The sequence below is a fragment of the Ranitomeya variabilis genome, chromosome 5 (assembly GCF_051348905.1).
Source record: "Ranitomeya variabilis isolate aRanVar5 chromosome 5, aRanVar5.hap1, whole genome shotgun sequence".
In the NCBI taxonomy this organism is placed as follows: domain Eukaryota; kingdom Metazoa; phylum Chordata; class Amphibia; order Anura; family Dendrobatidae; genus Ranitomeya; species Ranitomeya variabilis.
In genome coordinates, this window is record NC_135236.1 from 2227861 (window position 1) to 2240489 (window position 12629).

General features: G+C 50.2%; 1 protein-coding gene across 2 annotated transcripts in view; it reads right to left on the reverse strand.

The window, feature by feature from the left end:
- Positions 1-12629, reverse strand: part of SLC2A4 (solute carrier family 2 member 4) — a 213176-nt gene that overhangs the window by 3864 nt on the left and 196683 nt on the right. For both annotated transcript variants that reach the window (XM_077261438.1, XM_077261439.1), the window contains exon 8: positions 2969-3073. In XM_077261438.1, coding sequence (XP_077117553.1) covers positions 2969-3073 — 105 coding nt within the window. The remainder of the gene's footprint in view (positions 1-2968; positions 3074-12629) is intronic.

Sequence of the window (12629 nt, forward strand, 5' to 3'; positions counted from 1 at the left end):
CTGCGCTTAGTAACCTGATGTTTACCCTGGTTACCCGGGGACCGGCATCGTCCTGTGTGACAGCTCTCCAGCGACCACACAACGACGAAACAGCGACGCTGCAGCGATCGGCATCGTTGTCTATATCGCTGCAGCATCGCTAAATGTGAGGGTACCTTTAGCTTTTTTTAGCGTTTTTGCAGCGGAAAACTGACGAAAAATCGCTAAAAATCTTGAACGTGAGCACATAGCCTAAATGGGAGTCCTGGACATGGGCCACTCCCAAGACCCGGAATGGAGGGAGAGATCCGCCCAGCTACCATCCTACAGATCTCTCCAAAAATAAAAGCCCATGTCTGGTTTTCTTAAATCTGAATTAGGGCTCTTCACATGTCCTGATATTTACGGTACTGGAAAAAACCAGTACGGAGAAATCCGTGTCCTTGTGTTTAATACATGTGGCATACGTGTGCCGCATCAGTATAGCAAGTACAGGCACCTGAGAAAAGCAGTACTGTTCGCACTGTTCTCTGGGCGCTGAAGACAGCTCACTGTCTCCTGCTCGCGCTGCAATCACTGCTAGCAAGGGAGAATGTTGAGAGTTGTATTCAACTGATAACAGTGAGAGAAGGCGGCATCTGATGGGAACATTCATCGGCCGACGCCTGCACTATAAATACATTTAAAAAAAAAATGATGTGGATTCCCCTGTATTTTTGATAACCAGCCAGGCAAAACTGACAGTGCGGGCTGCAACCCTCAGCTGTCATCATCAGAAAGGCTGGTTCTCAAGAAAAGAGGGGTCCCCATGCCGTATTTCTTAATTATTTAAATCATTTTAAAAAAGGCATGGGTTTCAACCTATTTTTGTCAACCAGCCAAGCTAAAGCAGTCAGCTGGGGGCTGGTATTCTAAGGTTGGTAAGGAGCCATGGATATTGGCCCCCACCAGCTTGCAGCCACCCTGAAAAGGCGCATCTATTAGATGCGCCAATTCTGGTAATTTGCCCAGCTCTTCCTACTTGCCCTGTAGCGGTGGCAAGTGAGGTAATATTTGTGGGGTTGATGTCATCATTGTATTGTCAGGTGACAGCAAGCCCATAGATTAGTAATATAAGACACCTATCTATTACTAATCCTATAGTTACATGGTAAATAAAGACACAGCCAGAATAAAGTCCTTTATTTGAAATAAAAACAAAACACTTTTCTTTTTTGTTTCAAAATAGCAAACAATTATACTCACCTAACTCCTAATTCCACTGAAGCCCTCGTCTCCTGAATAAAACAAAAATAAAAAACAACAATATCCCTGATCTTTCTGCTGTTCTGTCCCATGCTGTAATCCGTGTCTGGGGATTATTAGTTTTCAACCTGGACGGTGCCAAGATGCGACCGTGCAGGCTGAGAACCACTAATGAATGAGCTGTTGCAAGCGCAGCGTCAGTGACTGGTGGTGACATCATCGGGGTTACTGCCAGTCACTGAGCCTGTGTTGCAGGCCCTTGAACTGTGGGGACCTGAGCACTGTGAGAAAAAGTCAGTGAGTTCACCGCCGTTCACCGTGAGACTGTAACCTCAGCACCTTGAGAAAACTTCAGTGAGTTCACCACAGTTCACCATGAGAAATTTTTCACAGTGAGCTGCGTTGAACTCACTGACATTTTCTCACGATGCTGAGGTCACCGCAGTTCAGCTACATTGTATTCAGGATATTGTTGTTTTTTATTTTTGCTTTATTACAGGAGATGAGGGATTCAGTGGAATTAGGCATTAGGTGAGTATAACTGCTTGTTATTTTTAAATAAAAAAGTAAAAAGTGGTTTGTTTTATTTCTAATAAAAGACTTTATTTTGGCTGTGACTTTATTTACCATATAACTATAGGATTAGTAATGGATAGGTGTCTTATAGACGACTCTCCATTAGTAAGCCGTGGGCTTGATGTCATGGACAATACAAAGGTGACATCAACCCCACAAATATTACCCCACCTGTCACCGGCACAGAACAAGTGGGAAGAGCTGGGCAAAGCACCAGAATTAGCGCATCTAATAGATGCGGCCCTTCTGGGCGACTATTTTTAGGCTGGGGAGCCAATATCCATGGCCCTTCAGCAGCCTGAGAATAGCAGCCCCCAGCTGTCTGCTTTATCTTGGCTGGATGTCAAAAATGGGGGGACTCCTCTATTCTTGATAACTAGCCTTGCTGAAGCTGACAGCTGAGGGTTGCAGCCCCTAGCTGTGAGTTTTTCCTGGCTGTTATAAAAAATACAGGTGAACCCCACTTCAATTTTTTATATATATTTATTTTTAGTGGGGACACCAGCTGATGAATAGTCCCATCAGCCGCCGCCTGCTCACACTTGAATACAACTCTCAACATTGTCTCCCGTTGATCACTGCACAAGCAGGAAACAGTGATGTGAGCTGTCTAAAGCACCCGGCGCCAAGAAACTGCATGATCAGTCCCAGGCGCCAATACGTGTCTCGTGGACAGCACACAGATGTCATGTGCGTGTCATCCGTTTGCACGTGTGCAGGATGTTTTGCTGCCCGTGCTGCTGTTAAAAAACACTTCAGCATGTTTTGCCCATGAATACACGGTCAGTGGAGACACAGAGACGTGCAGAGACCCATTCATTGACTTGTTTAAGTGTCTCTGGTAAGTTTGAAAATGGTCAACACACATACCAGACACACTGACCTCTGAAATCCTCTCTCTTGTATACCCACAGACATGGCCGTAATTACAGCACTCTCCAGCGGGCTCAGTCTGCTTATGTGCTAGGGGACTGGGGGACACGTAACAACCCTTGTATATGACTCTCCTCACTGCGTCACAAAGGTGTGCGGAACTGGGACTTGTTTACACCAGGACATGGAAATAATAATGTCTGAGCTAACTGATAACGATGAGGAGATCCTCAAAGAGCTAACATAGTAATCATCCATGTCAGTGACCATGAGAAGACCCCCATGTCCAACTCACCGAAACAACAGTAAAAGCTGTGTTCACAATCCCAGCGCCAATGGTGGCATAGATCGGCTGCTCCACCCCTGCCTTAGAGAAGATGTCTGTGGAGTAATAGAAGATCTGCACGAGACAAAAAGTAAAAAGACACCAGCACAACAGGAATTGCCAATTGACCCACAACAACCTGTATCACACTGCAGGGGGCGACCCATAGCTCTCTTCTATCTGTATCATCCTGCAGGGGACGGCTCATAGCTCTCTTCTATCTGTATCACCCTGCAGAGGACGGCTCATAGCTCTCTTCTATCTGTATCACCCTGCAGGGGACGGCTCATAGCTCTCTTCTATCTGTATCACTCTGCAGGGGACGGCTCATAGCTCTCTTCCATCTGTATTACCCTGCAGGGGACGGCTCATAGCTCTCTTCTATCTGTATTACCCTGCAGGGGACGGCTCATAGCTCTCTTCCATCTGTATTACCCTGCAGGGGACGGCTCAGAGCTCTCTTCTATCTGTATCATCCTGCAGGGGACGGCTCATAGCTTTCTTCTAGTTGTATCATCCTGCAGGGGATGGCTCATAGGTCTCTTCTATCTGTATCACCCTGCAGGGGACGGCTCATAGCTCTCTTCTATCTGTATCACCCTGCAGGGGACGGCTCATAGCTTTCTTCTATCTGTATCACCCTGCAGAGGACGGCTAATAGCTCTCTTCTATCTGTGTCACCCTGCAGGGAATGGCTCATAGCTCTCTTCTATCTGTATCACCCTGCAGGGGGCGGCTCATAGCTCTCTTCTCTCTGTATCACCCTGCAGGGGACGGCTCATAGCTCTCTTCTATCTATCACACTGCAGGGGGCGGCTCATAGCTCTCTTCTATCTGTATCACCCTGCAGAGGACGACCCATAGCTCTCTTCTATCTGTATCATCCTGCAGGGGACGGCTCATAGCTCTCTTCTATCTGTATCACCCTGCAGGGGACGGCTCATAGCTCTCTTCTATCTGTATCACCCTGCAGGGGACGGCTCATAGCTCTCTTCTATCTGTATCACCCTGCAGGGGACGGCTCATAGCTCTCTTCTATCTGTATCACCCTGCAGGGGATGGCTCATAGCTCTCTTCTCTCTGTATCACCCTGCAGGGGACGGCTCATAGCTCTCTTCTATCTGTATCACCCATCAGGGGATGGCTCATAGTTTTTTTCTATCTGTACCACCCTGCAGGGGACGGCTAATAGCTCTCTTCTATCTGTATCACACTGCAGGGGGCGGCTTATAGCTCTCTTCTATATGTATCACCCTGCAGGGGACGGCTCATTGCTCTCTTCTATCTGTATCACCTTGCAGGGGACGGCTCATAGCTCTCTTCTATCTGTATCACCCTGCAGGGGACGGCTCATAGCTCTCTTCTATCTACATCACCCTGCAGGGGAAGGCTCATAGCTCTCTTCTATCTGTGTCACCCTGCAGGGAACGGCTCATAGCTCTCTTCTATCTACATCACCCTTCAGGGGATGGCTCATAGCTCTCTTCTATCTGTATCACCCTGCAGGGGACGGCTCATAGCTCTCTTCTCTTTGTATCACCCTGCAGGGGACGGCTCATAGCTCTCTTCTATCTATCACCCTGCAGGGGACGGCTCATAGCTCTCTTCTATCTGTATCACCCTGCAGGGGATGGCTCATAGCTCTCTTCTATCTATCAAACTGCAGGGGACGGCTCATAGCTCTCTTCTATCTTTATCACCCTGCAGGGGACGGTACATAGCTCTCTTGTATCTGTATCATCCTGCAGGGGACAGGTCATAGCTCTCTTCTATCTGTATCACCCTGCAAGGGACGGCTCATAGCTCTCTTCTATCTGTATCACCCTGCAGGGGATGGCTCATAGCTCCCTTCTATCTGTATCACCCTGCAGGGGACGGCTCATAGCTCTCTTCTATCTGTATCACCCTGCAGGGGACGGCTCATAGCTCTCTTCTATCTGTATCACCCTGCAGGGGACGGGTCATAGCTCTCTTCTCTCTGTATCACCCTGCAGGAGATGGCTCATAGCTCTCTTCTATCCGTATCACCCTGCAGGGGACAGGTCATAACTCTCTTCTCTCTGTATCACCCTGCAGGAGACGGCTCATAGCTCTCTTCTATCTGTATAACCCTGCAGAGGATGGCTCATAGCTCTCTTCCATCTGTATCACCCTGCAGAGGACGGCTCATAGTTCCCTTCTATCTGTATCACCCTGCAGAGGAAGGATCATAGCTCTCTTCTATCTGTATCATCCTGCAGGGGATGGCTCATAGCTCTCTTCTATCTGTATCACCCTGCAGGGGGCGGCTCATAGGTCTCTTCTATCTGTATCACCCTGCAGGGGACGGCTCATAGCTTTCTTCTATCTGTATCACCCTGCAGGGGACGGCTCATAGCTCTCTTCTATCTGTATCACCCTGCAGGGGAAGGCTCATAGCTCTCTTCTATCTTTATCACCCTGCAGGGGATGGCTCATAGCTCTCTTCTATCTGTATCACCCTACAGGGGACGGCTCATAACTCTCTTCTATCTGTATCACCCTGCAGGGGACGGCTCATAGCTCTCTTCTATCTGTATCACCCTGAAGGGGACGGCTCCTATCTCTCTTCTATCTGTATCATCCTGCAGGGGATGGCTCATAGCTCTCTTCTATCTGTATCACCCTGCAGGGGACGGCTCATTGCTCTCTTCTATCTGTATCACCCTGCAGGGGACGGCTCATAGCTCTCTTCTATCTGTATCACCCTACAGGGGACGGCTCATATCTCTCTTCTATCTGTATCACCCTGCAGGGGGCGGCTTATAGCTCTCTTCTATCTGTATCACCCTGCAGGGGACGGCTCATAGCTCTCTTCTATCTGTATCACACTGCAGGGGACAGCTCATAGCTCTCTTCTATCTGTATCACCCTGCAGGGGGCGGCTTATAGCTCTCTTCTATCTGTATCACCCAGCAGGGGACGGCTCATTGCTCTCTTCTATCTGTATCACCCTGCAGGGGACGGCTCATAACTCTCTTCTATCTGTATCATCCTGCAAGGGGCGGCTCATAGCTCTCTTCTATCTGTATCACCCTGCAGGGGATGGCTCATAGCTCTCTTCTATCTATCACACTGCAGGGGACGATTCATAGCTCTCTTCTCTCTGTATCACCCTGCAGGGGACGGCTCATAGCTCTCTTCTATCTGTATCACCCTGCAGGGGATGGCTCATAGCTCTCTTCCATCTGTATCACCCTGCAGAGGACGTCTCATAGCTCCCTTCTATCTGTATCACCCTGCAGAGGACGGCTCATAGCTCTCTTCTATCTGTATCACCCTGCAGGGGATGGCTCATAGCTCTCTTCTATCTGTATCACCCTGCAGGGGACGGCTCATAGCTCCCTTCTATCTGTATCACCCTGCAGAGGACGGCTCATAGCTCTCTTCCATCTGTATCACCCTGCAGAGGACGGCTCATAGCCGTCTTCTATCTGTATCACCCAGCAGAGGATGGCTCATAGCTCTCTTCTATCTGTATCACCCTGCAGATGATGGCTCTTAGCTCTCTTCTATCTGAATCACCCTGCAGGGGACGGCTTATAGCTCTCTTCTATCTGTATCATCCTGCAGGGGATGGCTCATAGCTCTCTTCTATCTGTATCACCCTGCAGGGGATGGCTCATACCTCTCTTCTATCTGTATCACCCTGCAGGTGATGGCTCTTAGCTCTCTTCTCTCTGTATCACCCTGCAGGGGATGGCTCATAGCTCTCTTCTATCTGTATCACCCTTCAGGGGACGGCTCATAGCTTTCTTCTATCTGTATCACCTTGCAGGGGACGGCTCATAGCTCTCTTCTATCTGTATCACCCTGCAGGGGACGGCTCATAGCTCTCTTCTATCTACATCACCCTGCAGGGGAAGGCTCATAGCTCTCTTCTATCTGTGTCACCCTGCAGGGAACGGCTCATATCTCTCTTCTATCTACATCACCCTTCAGGGGATGGCTCATAGCTCTCTTCTATCTGTATCACCCTGCAGGGGACGGCTCATAGCTCTCTTCTCTTTGTATCACCCTGCAGGGGACGGCTCATAGCTCTCTTCTATCTATCACCCTGCAGGGGACGGCTCATAGCTCTCTTCTATCTGTATCACCCTGCAGGGGATGGCTCATAGCTCTCTTCTATCTATCAAACTGCAGGGGACGGCTCATAGCTCTCTTCTATCTTTATCACCCTGCAGGGGACGGTACATAGCTCTCTTGTATCTGTATCATCCTGCAGGGGACAGGTCATAGCTCTCTTCTATCTGTATCACCCTGCAAGGGACGGCTCATAGCTCTCTTCTATCTGTATCACCCTGCAGGGGATGGCTCATAGCTCCCTTCTATCTGTATCACCCTGCAGGGGACGGCTCATAGCTCTCTTCTATCTGTATCACCCTGCAGGGGACGGCTCATAGCTCTCTTCTATCTGTATCACCCTGCAGGGGACGGGTCATAGCTCTCTTCTCTCTGTATCACCCTGCAGGAGATGGCTCATAGCTCTCTTCTATCCGTATCACCCTGCAGGGGACAGGTCATAACTCTCTTCTCTCTGTATCACCCTGCAGGAGACGGCTCATAGCTCTCTTCTATCTGTATAACCCTGCAGAGGATGGCTCATAGCTCTCTTCTATCTGTATCACCCTGCAGAGGACGGCTCATAGTTCCCTTCTATCTGTATCACCCTGCAGGGGAAGGCTCATAGCTCTCTTCTATCTGTGTCACCCTGCAGGGAACGGCTCATACCTCTCTTCTATCTACATCACCCTTCAGGGGATGGCTCATAGCTCTCTTCTATCTGTATCACCCTGCAGGGGACGGCTCATAGCTCTCTTCTCTTTGTATCACCCTGCAGGGGACGGCTCATAGCTCTCTTCTATCTATCACCCTGCAGGGGACGGCTCATAGCTCTCTTCTATCTGTATCACCCTGCAGGGGATGGCTCATAGCTCTCTTCTATCTATCAAACTGCAGGGGACGGCTCATAGCTCTCTTCTATCTTTATCACCCTGCAGGGGACGGTACATAGCTCTCTTGTATCTGTATCATCCTGCAGGGGACAGGTCATAGCTCTCTTCTATCTGTATCACCCTGCAAGGGACGGCTCATAGCTCTCTTCTATCTGTATCACCCTGCAGGGGATGGCTCATAGCTCCCTTCTATCTGTATCACCCTGCAGGGGACGGCTCATAGCTCTCTTCTATCTGTATCACCCTGCAGGGGACGGCTCATAGCTCTCTTCTATCTGTATCACCCTGCAGGGGACGGGTCATAGCTCTCTTCTCTCTGTATCACCCTGCAGGAGATGGCTCATAGCTCTCTTCTATCCGTATCACCCTGCAGGGGACAGGTCATAACTCTCTTCTCTCTGTATCACCCTGCAGGAGACGGCTCATAGCTCTCTTCTATCTGTATAACCCTGCAGAGGACGGCTCATAGCTCTCTTCTATCTGTATCACCCTGCAGAGGACGGCTCATAGTTCCCTTCTATCTGTATCACCCTGCAGAGGAAGGATCATAGCTCTCTTCTATCTGTATCATCCTGCAGGGGATGGCTCATAGCTCTCTTCTATCTGTATCACCCTGCAGGGGGCGGCTCATAGGTCTCTTCTATCTGTATCACCCTGCAGGGGACGGCTCATAGCTTTCTTCTATCTGTATCACCCTGCAGGGGACGGCTCATAGGTCTCTTCTATCTGTATCACCCTGCAGGGGAAGGCTCATAGCTCTCTTCTATCTTTATCACCCTGCAGGGGATGGCTCATAGCTCTCTTCTATCTGTATCACCCTACAGGGGACGGCTCATAACTCTCTTCTATCTGTATCACCCTGCAGGGGACGGCTCATAGCTCTCTTCTATCTGTATCACCCTGAAGGGGACGGCTCCTATCTCTCTTCTATCTGTATCATCCAGCAGGGGATGGCTCATAGCTCTCTTCTATCTGTATCACCCTGCAGGGGACGGCTCATTGCTCTCTTCTATCTGTATCACCCTGCAGGGGACGGCTCATAGCTCTCTTCTATCTGTATCACCCTACAGGGGACGGCTCATATCTCTCTTCTATCTGTATCACCCTGCAGGGGGCGGCTTATAGCTCTCTTCTATCTGTATCACCCTGCAGGGGACGGCTCATAGCTCTCTTCTATCTGTATCACACTGCAGGGGACAGCTCATAGCTCTCTTCTATCTGTATCACCCTGCAGGGGGCGGCTTATAGCTCTCTTCTATCTGTATCACCCTGCAGGGGACGGCTCATTGCTCTCTTCTATCTGTATCACCCTGCAGGGGACGGCTCATAACTCTCTTCTATCTGTATCATCCTGCAAGGGGCGGCTCATAGCTCTCTTCTATCTGTATCACCCTGCAGGGGATGGCTCATAGCTCTCTTCTATCTATCACACTGCAGGGGACGATTCATAGCTCTCTTCTCTCTGTATCACCCTGCAGGGGACGGCTCATAGCTCTCTTCTATCTGTATCACCCTGCAGGGGATGGCTCATAGCTCTCTTCCATCTGTATCACCCTGCAGAGGACGTCTCATAGCTCCCTTCTATCTGTATCACCCTGCAGAGGACGGCTCATAGCTCTCTTCTATCTGTATCACCCTGCAGGGGATGGCTCATAGCTCTCTTCTATCTGTATCACCCTGCAGGGGACGGCTCATAGCTCCCTTCTATCTGTATCACCCTGCAGAGGACGGCTCATAGCTCTCTTCCATCTGTATCACCCTGCAGAGGACGGCTCATAGCCGTCTTCTATCTGTATCACCCAGCAGAGGATGGCTCATAGCTCTCTTCTATCTGTATCACCCTGCAGATGATGGCTCTTAGCTCTCTTCTATCTGAATCACTCTGCAGGGGACGGCTTATAGCTCTCTTCTATCTGTATCATCCTGCAGGGGATGGCTCATAGCTCTCTTCTATCTGTATCACCCTGCAGGGGATGGCTCATACCTCTCTTCTATCTGTATCACCCTGCAGGTGATGGCTCTTAGCTCTCTTCTATCTGTATCACCCTGCAGGGGACGGCTCATAGCTCTCTTCTATCTGTATCATCCTGCAGGGGATGGCTCATAACTCTCTTCTATCTGTATCACCCTGCAGGGGACTGCGCATAGCTCTCTTCTATTTGTATCACCCTGCAGGGGACGGCTCATAGCTCTCTTCTATCTGTATCACCCTTCAGGGGATGGCTCATAGCTTTCTTCTCTCTGTATCACCCTACAGGGGGCGGCTCATAGCTCTCTTCTATCTATATCACCCTGCAGGGGATGGCTCATAGCTCTCTTCTATCTGTATCACACTGCAGGGGACGGCTCATAGCTCTCTTCTATCTGTATCACACTGCAGGGGGCGGCTTATAGCTCTCTTCTATCTGTATCACCCTGCAGGGGACGGCTCATTGCTCTCTTCTATCTGTATCACCCTGCAGGGGACGGCTCATAGCTCTCTTCTATCTGTATCACCCTGCAGGGGACGGCTCATAGCTCTCTTCTATCTACATCACCCTGCAGGGGAAGGCTCATAGCTCTCTTCTATCTGTGTCACCCTGCAGGGAACGGCTCATAGCTCTCTTCTATCTACATCACCATTCAGGGGACGGCTCATAGCTCTCTTCTATCTGTATCACCCTGCAGGGGGCGGCTCATAGCTCTCTTCTCTCTGTATCACCCTGCAGGGGACGGCTCATAGCTCTCTTCTATCTATCACACTGCAGGGGACGGCTCATAGCTCTCTTCTCTCTGTATCACCCTGCAGGGGACGGCTCATAGCTCTCTTCTATCTGTATCACCCTACAGGGGGCGGCTCATAGCTCTCTTCTATCTGTATCACCCTGCAGGGGATGGCTCATAACTCTCTTCTCTCTGTATCACCCTGCAGGGGATGGCTCATAGCTCTCTTCTATCTGTATCACCCTTCAGGGGACGGCTCATAGCTTTCTTCTATCTGTACCACCCTGCAGGGGACGGCTCATAGCTCTCTTCTATCTGTATCACACTGCAGAGGACGGCTCATAGCTCTCTTCTATCTGTATCACACTGCAGAGGACGGCTCATAGCTTTCTTCTATCTGTATCACCCTGCAGGGGACGGCTCACAGCTCTCTTTTATCTGTATCACCCAGCAGGGGACGGCTCATATCTCTCTTCTATCTGTATCACCCTGCAGGGGGTGGCTTATAGCTCTCTTCTATCTGTATTACCCTGCAGGGGACGGCTCATAGCTCTCTTCTATCTGTATCACCCTGCAGGGGACGGCTCATAGCTCTCTTCTATCTGTATCACCCTGCAGGGGGCGGCTTATAGCTCTCTTCTATCTGTATTACCCTGCAGGGGACGGCTCATAGCTCTCTTCTATCTGTATCACCCTGCAGGGGACGGCTCATAGCTTTCTTCTATCTGTATCACCCTGCAGGGGACGGCTCATAGCTCTCTTCTCTCTGTATCACCCTGCAGGGGACGGCTCATAGCTCTCTTCTATCTATCACACTGCAGGGGACGGCTCATAGCTCTCTTCTATCTTTATCACCCTGCAGGGGACGGTTCATAGCTCTCTTCTATCTGTATCACCCTGCAGAGGACGGCTCATAGCTCTTTTCTATCTGTACCACCCTGCAGGGGACGGGTTATAGCTCTCTTCCATCTGTATTACCCTGCAGGGGACGGCTCATAGCTCTCTTCTATCTGTATCACCCTGCAGGGGACGGCTCATAGCTCTCTTCTATCTGTATCACCCTGCAGGGGACGGCTCATAGCTCTCTTCTATCTGTATCACCCTGCAGGGGACGGCTCATAGCTCTCTTCCATCTGTATCACCCTGCAGAGGACGGCTCATAGCTCTCTTCTATCTGTATCACCCTGCAGGGGATGGCTCATAGCTCTCTTCTATCTGTATCACCCTGCAGGGGACGGCTCATAGCTCCCTTCTATCTGTATCACCCTGCAGAGGACGGCTCATAGCTCTCTTCCATCTGTATCACCCTGCAGACGACGGCTCATAGCTCTCTTCTATCTGTATCACCCTGCAGGGGACGGCTCGTAGCTCTCTTCCATCAGTATCACCCTGCAGAGGACGGCTCATAGCTCTCTTCTATCTGTATCACCCTGCAGGGGATGGCTCATAGCTCTCTTCTATCTGTATCACCCTGCAGGGGATGGCTCATAGCTCTCTTCTATCTGTATCATCCTGCAGGGGATGGCTCATAGCTCTCTTCTATCTGTATCACCCTGCAGGGGATGGCTCATAGCTCTCTTCTATCTGTATCACCCTGCAGGTGATGGCTCTTAGCTCTCTTCTATCTGTATCACCCTGCAGAGGACGGCTCATAGCTCTCTTCTATCTGTATCATCCTGCAGGGGATGGCTCATAGCTCTCTTCTATCTGTATCACCCTGCAGGGGACGGCTCATAGCTCTCTTCTATCTGTATCACCCTGCAGGGGACGGCTCATAGCTCTCTTCTATCTGTATCACCCTGCAGGGGACGGCTCATAGCTCTCTTCTCTCTGTATCACCCTACAGGGGGCGGCTCATAGCTCTCTTCTATCTATATCACCCTGCAGGGGATGGCTCATAGCTCTCTTCTATCTGTATCACACTGCAGGGGACGGTTCATAGCTCTCTTCTATCT